The sequence below is a fragment of the Oncorhynchus mykiss genome, chromosome 6, assembly GCF_013265735.2.
Source record: "Oncorhynchus mykiss isolate Arlee chromosome 6, USDA_OmykA_1.1, whole genome shotgun sequence".
Lineage (NCBI taxonomy): Eukaryota > Metazoa > Chordata > Actinopteri > Salmoniformes > Salmonidae > Oncorhynchus > Oncorhynchus mykiss.
In genome coordinates this window covers 49,492,854-49,499,950 of record NC_048570.1, presented here as the reverse complement: position 1 = coordinate 49,499,950, position 7,097 = coordinate 49,492,854, and the positions used below count along the sequence as shown (strand labels likewise).

At 42.6% G+C, this 7,097-nt stretch overlaps 1 protein-coding gene across 6 annotated transcripts; it reads left to right on the top strand.

The window, feature by feature from the left end:
* Window positions 1–298: 298 nt before the first annotated feature.
* Window positions 299–3,656, top strand: LOC118964904. 6 transcript variants are annotated; one of them, XM_036980370.1, is made up of 7 exons: window positions 299–388; window positions 518–575; window positions 782–929; window positions 1,022–1,299; window positions 1,552–2,937; window positions 3,131–3,209; window positions 3,455–3,656. In XM_036980370.1, exons 5-7 carry the CDS (start codon window positions 2,125–2,127, stop codon window positions 3,616–3,618), a joined length of 1,056 nt encoding a protein of 351 aa, XP_036836265.1. In that variant the 5' UTR covers window positions 299–388; window positions 518–575; window positions 782–929; window positions 1,022–1,299; window positions 1,552–2,124; the 3' UTR covers window positions 3,619–3,656. The 6 variants fall into 6 exon arrangements, with proteins under 6 accessions (XP_036836265.1, XP_036836264.1, XP_036836266.1 ...); XM_036980369.1 differs by having other exon boundaries at window positions 518–929; XM_036980371.1 differs by lacking the exon at window positions 518–575 and having other exon boundaries at window positions 304–388.
* The last annotated feature ends 3,441 nt before the right edge of the window (window positions 3,657–7,097 follow it).

Here is a 7,097-nt window from a genome sequence, read left to right as displayed (position 1 = left end):
GCAATATTGTCCTCAGTAAAACAACACAGATAAGGACACGTTTTTCGAGATATAAAAAATACTGTATGCTATTATGGATGAAGAAAAGGTAGGTTAAATGACACTAAATATTTGGGAATGTAACTAAGGAAAACGTCATTTAAGATAACATAGGCTATTGCAAAACAAATGTCTAATTCTCTCTATTAAGTCAATCACCAGTTTAGCTCTGATATGGCTGTAGCTCTATGATGTCCTTTGCAAGAATCTAATCTGACATTGACATGAAATTCCTATGTCCTCTTGGTAGTACAGAGAGATGATGATGATCCCCCGAGGGAGGGGGAGGGAGGTTGTTGAGGAAGAACCAGTGGCCCAGCTCAAGAAGGAGCCCAAGAAGACAGGAAAGGTAAAATGGCAGGAGTGACAGGGCAACTACTAGACTAGTAACACTCAATTGTCACAATAGCTGCATTGACCTGATGTAACATGTCTATTATTTGTGATCTGGAATCTATTCTATTATATTCTATCCAAGGCGAAGAGGAAAAGTAGTGCCAAGAAGTCAGGGGAGCAGGGCACTGATACGGATGCAGGTCATAGATTTTCCCTCTGTAGTATGTTGGTTCTCTAAACCTGCATATCATAGATAAAGGTCATGTTAGAAACTGTAGTCAGTAAGAAATGTTGCATGGATAGTTTTATTCAATAGTCCTATTGTAGCAATTTTATCAAAGTATTGTATTAAGAGAAAAGCGTCTGACTTATCCTGAATTGTCCTATATGGTAATAACATATTTAGGATTGAGGAATAAACACCCGGACAGAGGATCTGTTATTGAGCTCTTGGAGAAGAATGCTCTTAAGGCTGCATTCGGCCCAGGCAACAAAGATGAGATGGAGGACTGCTACCCAATCCTCATCTCATTCATGCGCAATCTTACTGATGAGTATGTTAGAACCATGTTTTGCTCTAGCCTCACATATTTTGTGCAGAAGGAAATAAAAAGTAAGTAAAACACATTTCTTTTTTCTTTTCTAGGCAATGGCAAGTGATCTATAAAGGATTTAAAGTGCAAGACCATTGTCAACTTCATTGCACAGACCACCCTGCAGATCCTGCTGCCGGCCCTGGCCCGCATTCTAGGGGTGACGGGCTTTTATGACAACGCTGACTCACTCAAGAGGGGTGGCAGTGCAAGATCCTTCACTGCCTTTGAGCAGAAAAGACTGGAGCTCATCCAGGAAGTTAAATATTTGGCGAAGTAACTGTGGCGGCAGGGCTCTCCGACCAAGGTCTAGCACACCCTCTTCCAAGAGGTACTGTATGTTCCCCATAATGTGTGTGTGTGTGTGTGTGCAGTTAATCCTAACCCTCAAACTGATGAACAATAATTTCCCCATTTCAATATTTTCCAGCTTTCTAACAGGTGTGTTTTGCAATATCTAATGCACACATATAAATTACATTTAGAATACTCAATTATAATGCTTGTTAGATTTGTTAGCACTAAGATATCGATTTTCCAACTTCAGACAGCAATTAACATGCTTTGCTTGTTCATTTTAAAGTTCCCAGACCTCACTGAAAGTCCACCTGGGAATGCCAGAGGACAGTATCATCAGCAGTGTCCAGGAGCAACTGTCAAAATCTGACCAAATGGTGGCTGCAGGACAGCTTTCACAAATAGATAAAGTGGTTGGAACTATGCTGGAGAACATTGAGAAGATAAGCAGCGAATGTGGCGAGGAATTGGTCTATCAAGAGTCACTGCGGTCTTCCTCCTCGTTGTAGGATTGGTGCTCTCTCCCGTGATCTCAGTCACCAAGTCAACCTCATAATTTCCGATAGCAACTTGACCCCTCTGGGACTGACAGTGGCGGCTGGAAAGAGTGCATCTGATACCATCCTTTCGAAGCTGAAGAGGAATGACAAGGTGGGGGAGCCCACAACTTACGAGCTGGTTCAGCTGTTTGTAGAGGAGTCTGTTAAGTGCCTCCTGCTTCCTAGTTTTGTGCCCTATTCAACTTCAATGAGTTTGGCTCAGGGGGCCAAGGTGTTGGCTAGAGTGTCTGAAGATAGAATTTCATGCTCTTCTTCTTCTTCATCAGTATTTAGTGACAGTCAGTCTCTTTACCAAAGTTATGGTAAGCCAGGTCATGTACTCTGTGGATTCTGATGCAGAAAGTAGAGGATCCTCTCCAACTGAATCTCTCCAAACATCTGAAACCACTATATCTGATGTAGGAAATCTATTGAGTGGCAAGTCCTCCCCTCGGCTGTCTCCTTCTGGCTCCATTATGGCAACAAGCGAGACCTCCAATGCAGCACAAATCTTGAAGGCCAACATTGATGGAGAGGAAGTGGATACCACCAGTCATTCTGGTGTAGCTCAAAACATTGTCAGGGACGATATGTCAACCAGCCCAGACATGGTCAAAGATGTCACACTTCCAACCCCATCCTCTGATAACTTGGGCAGTGATGATGACGTCACCGGCCTCATCAGCATGTTAGTAATGAGAATTCTAACAGAAATCCAAACCCCAGCAGAAGATTACCCAGTTGACGTCACACGCAAGTCACAAGACCTGATCCCCAAAGTTATGGAGGTCTTCTGTGCATGGTCAGGCTGCTCTGAGACACAAGCCTATCCAGAGAACTTGAGGATTCATAAAGTCTACAGAGTCGTCTATAAAAATCTGTTGGAGGAGTTTGGCTCTGAGAAAATCCTCCAACAGGCCGTGTCGACTCAGGACTCTTCATTTGATAGGATTCTTGTCAAGTCTTTGAGTGAAGCGCTTCTCCACAGATGTAAGGAGGCATTGAGGGCAGCCTCAAGAACATCAGTCAAAACCACCGGGCCTAAGGCTCTTCCACTGGCTGAGGATGTGAGGGCTAGCAGCGGGAAACTATCTTTTCTACAAAGGCTGGTCAGGCTGACAAGCAACTTAAAGGTACAGCAAACGTATTTAAATGAACAGTTGTGAGTAAACAATGCTATTCAGTGTAAAAAATATAAAACCATCCGTTCATTCCAAAACCAATCATAAATGTTGTTGTGCTGGTGTGGTAGGTGTGATTGTTATCATCATGAGGTTGGTCAGCTGTGACATTTTTTAAAACATGTTTTTCTCTTTAAATACTTAGCTATTCAAGAAGGGGAACAAGAAGGATTCCCACCGCTCTGAATCAGAACAAGTACAGACCACTGCTGAAGATGGCATGCGTAAGTTCACACAACAGGACAACAGTCTGTTTGAGATATTGGTGTACAAAGAAATGCCACTTCAAAATAACCTTACAAAGGTTATATACGCAATCAGTAGTCATCTCTTATGTAAAAGTAATTATATTCTCCAAAACTCAAGCTGTTGGTTCTCATTTTATCAGTGTCAGTTATGTTGAGTTGTAACATACATTACATCATTTCTGAATTAAAGTGCATGTAAACGCTCTCTCTCTCTTCTGTAGTGCCCAGCATAGTGCCACATGCTGCCATGTCTGCACTGCCAAACGATCTCCCCGTCAGCTCCCAACAGGAGACGCCTCACAAACGTCCACTTCTCGTCAGGATGTTTTCTGCCATCTCCAAAGGCCTGTTCAAGCCCTTCAAACAGTCCTTAAAGACCAAGTAACTTCAGACAATTTATTAAACGTCATTCATTGCATTAAATTGGCCTTTGTCTTCTTATGTGCTCCCGTTAACAGACCAGATTACAATACTGGTCTTTTAAATGTTAGCAGTGATAGCAACATTAACTATAGTGGTGTGTGTATAGCCCTTCTACACAGTCTGACTCTTCTGACACTGTGTGACATGCCCTCTGATCCAGTGATCTAGGATCTTCTGAGTGGCTTTAGGCCTGAATCTCTGCCCTCCTGCCCAAATAAATGTTTTCTCTTCTGATATATCTGCCACTGTCAGCAGCCAGCAGGGGAAAACAGACAATGCTGTTGAGAGCTTTCTTTTCTCCCTCATGACTAAAACACTGAGAAAGGCTTTTATCTATTGCAGCATATTCCATCTTTTGATTTAACCTATTATACGGTAGAAGTACCCATTATTTCCCAACGGTTATATCACAGGAAATGTGTTATAAAAAGTAAACTTACAGTGCATCCGGAAAGTATTCAGACCACTTGACTTTTTCCACATCGTTACGCCTTATTCTAAAAATGATACAAATATTTTTTCCTCTCATTAAGCTACACAAAACACCTCATGACAAAGCGAAAAGTGTAGAACATTTTAGCAAATTTATTAAGAATAAAAACAGAATTACCTTATTAAAATAATTATTGAGACCCTTTGCTATGAGACTCGAAATTGATCTCAGGTGCATCCTGTTTCCATTGATCATCCTTGAGATGTTTCTACAACTTGTTTGGAGTCCTGTGGTAAATTCAATTGATTGGACATGATTTGGAAAGAAACACAGACCTGGGGGAAGGGTATGAGAAACAATATTCTCTGATCTGATGATACCGAGATTGAACTCTTTGGCCTGAATCAGGATCCTGGGAAAGATGAATGGAGCAAAGTACAGAGATCCTTGATGAAAACCTGCTCCAGAGGTTCACCTTCCAACAGGACAACGACCCTAAGCACACAGCCAAGACAATGCAGGAGTGGATTCGGGACAAGTCTCTGAATGTCCATGAATGGCCCAGCCAGAGCCCGGACCTGAACCCAATCGAACATCTCTGGAGAGACCTGAAAAAACTGTGCATCCCCATCCAATATGACAGAACATGAGAGGATCTGCAGAGAAAAATGGGAGAAACTCCCCAAATACAGGTGTACCAAGCTTGTAGCGTCATACCCAAGAAGACTCGAGGCTGTAATCGCTACCAAAGGTGCTTCAACAAAGTACTGAGTAAAGGGTCTGAATATTTGTAAATGTGATATCAGTATTTTATTTTTAGTACATAGGTTTTTGATTAAAAAAATAATAGAACAGTTTTTGCTTTCTTATTATGGGTTATTATCTGTAGAGGGGGGGGGGGGGGGGGCGATTGAATCAATTTTAGAATAAGCCTGTAACGTAACAATGTGGAAAAGGTCAAGGGGTCTGAATACTTTCTGAATGCACTTTATGTAATGAAAATATCAGCTGGTTGCCACTATAGATAGCTAGGTTATCCAGTGCAGTGGTAATACTGCCTGCCTTGGGAGATAACGTAGGATGCGTGCTTATCCGGGTGCCAGAGACACAATCACAAGCTTTCTTCAGACTACATAGCTCAAACTTACAACGTAAAGATATGATTATCACTACATAGGTTTTTTTTAACAAGAAGGGTGTTTTCTATATCTACCAACTATGAAATTACAGACATCATAAACGGTAAGCATGAGAATAATATCATCAAGGCGGACAGGGACAATGTATGAATACACAAAACATTATTCAAATGGACATTCCCCAAATGAGCTATGCACCAGCCCATAGCCACAGGATATCTATGGAGTAACATTAATATATTCATCAATTTAAAAAAAGGCATGAATATTGTTTTTCTGCTTTTCTGATCTTAAACCCTGGATGTTGGTCCAGGTTTCCTCCAGGGGAGACCTTCTGAAACAGTTGCGAAGGAAACAGCCGACAGTTACAGTACTGTGTTGAAGATAGATGATGACACTCTTAAAAGACAGGTCATTCCTTTACATGGAGCAGTTCCTTAAACCAGGTTAGATTCAACACAGCCACCTCAGACTGGACTCCACCACTCCTTCATAACGCTGGATCTCTTCATAATGCTGCTCCTCAGTCACTGAGTGCATTTACACTGATGAGATGTCCTGCTTAGCCTAGCTGAAAGGGGAGCTCTAACTAGTCCTGTGGGCACCTAGCTGCTGCCCCCGCTAGGCTTGGACTGGGTCTTGCCCCTCATGGCCCCTCCGCGAGCCTGGCCCTTGGCTGGCTGCTGCTGTACTGGGGACTCTGCTGCAGCGGAAACTGGGGCCTGTTGGGCCGGGCTGTGAGGAGGGGCGGTCTGTATCTGAAGCGAGGCAGCTGCAGTCACCACCTGCTGCTGGAGGAGCTTCTGCTGAACCACCTGGGCTGTGCCTGCTGGAATCATCTGGACCTGGGGATGTAGTCTGGGTCAGGGCAACCGTCAGGGGCTGGATCTGTTACGAGACAGGATGAGGGTCACATTAAATCAGACAGAAAACAACATGTTATAAAGTGTAAGTTGATACCTCGTGGTTGTAATCTGTTGGCACCGTCCCTAGGTGTCACTTCTGTAGCAGTATTGTTAAGAGTGTATGATTGTTTTTTTAAATTTTAACTTTAGGCAAGTCAGTTAAGAACAAATTCTTATTTACAACGACGGCCATAGGAACAGTGGGTTAATTGCCTTGTTCAAGGGCAGAACGACAGATTTTTACCCTGTCAGCTCGGGGATTTGATCTGGCAACCTCTCGGTTACTGGCCCAATGCTCTAACCAGGAGGCTACCTGCAGCCCCACATACATACATACATACATACATACATTGTATGTATGTATGTATGTATGTATGTATGTATGTATGTATGTATGTATGTATGTATGTATGTATGTATGTATGTATGTATGTATGTATGTATGTATGTATGTATGTATGTATGTATGTATGTATGTATGTATGTATGTATGTATGTATGTATGTATGTATGTATGTATGTATGGTGGAAAATAAGAATTTGGTCAATAACAAAAGTTTATCTCAATACTTTGTTATATACCCTTTGTTGGCAATGACAGAGGTCAAACGTTTTCTGTAAGTCTTCACAAGGTTTTCACACACTGTTGCTGGTATTTTGGCCCATTTTGGCCCATTCCTCCATACATACAGACCTCCTCTAGAGCAGTGATGTTTTGGGGATGTTGCTGGGCAACACGGACTTTCAACTCCCTCCAAAGATTTTCTATGGGGTTGAGATCTGGAGACTGGCTAGGCCATTCCAGGACCTTGAAATGCTTCTTACGAAGCCACTCCTTCGTTGCCCGGGCGGTGTGTTTGGGATCATTGTCATACTGAAAGACCCAGCCACGTTTCATCTTCAATGCCCTTGCTGATGGAAGGAGGTTTTCACCCAAAATCTCACGATACATGGCCCCATTCAT

Coding starts and splice junctions, on each gene's coding strand:
- LOC118964904 (XM_036980370.1), top strand. CDS start 2,125: ATGGTAAGCCAGGTCATGTACTCTGTGGATTCTGATGCAGAAAGTAGA. Junction 2,938..3,130: donor GGCTGACAAGCAACTTAAAG/GTACAGCAAACG, acceptor TTAAATACTTAG/CTATTCAAGAAGGGGAACAA. Junction 3,210..3,454: donor CACTGCTGAAGATGGCATGC/GTAAGTTCACAC, acceptor TCTCTTCTGTAG/TGCCCAGCATAGTGCCACAT.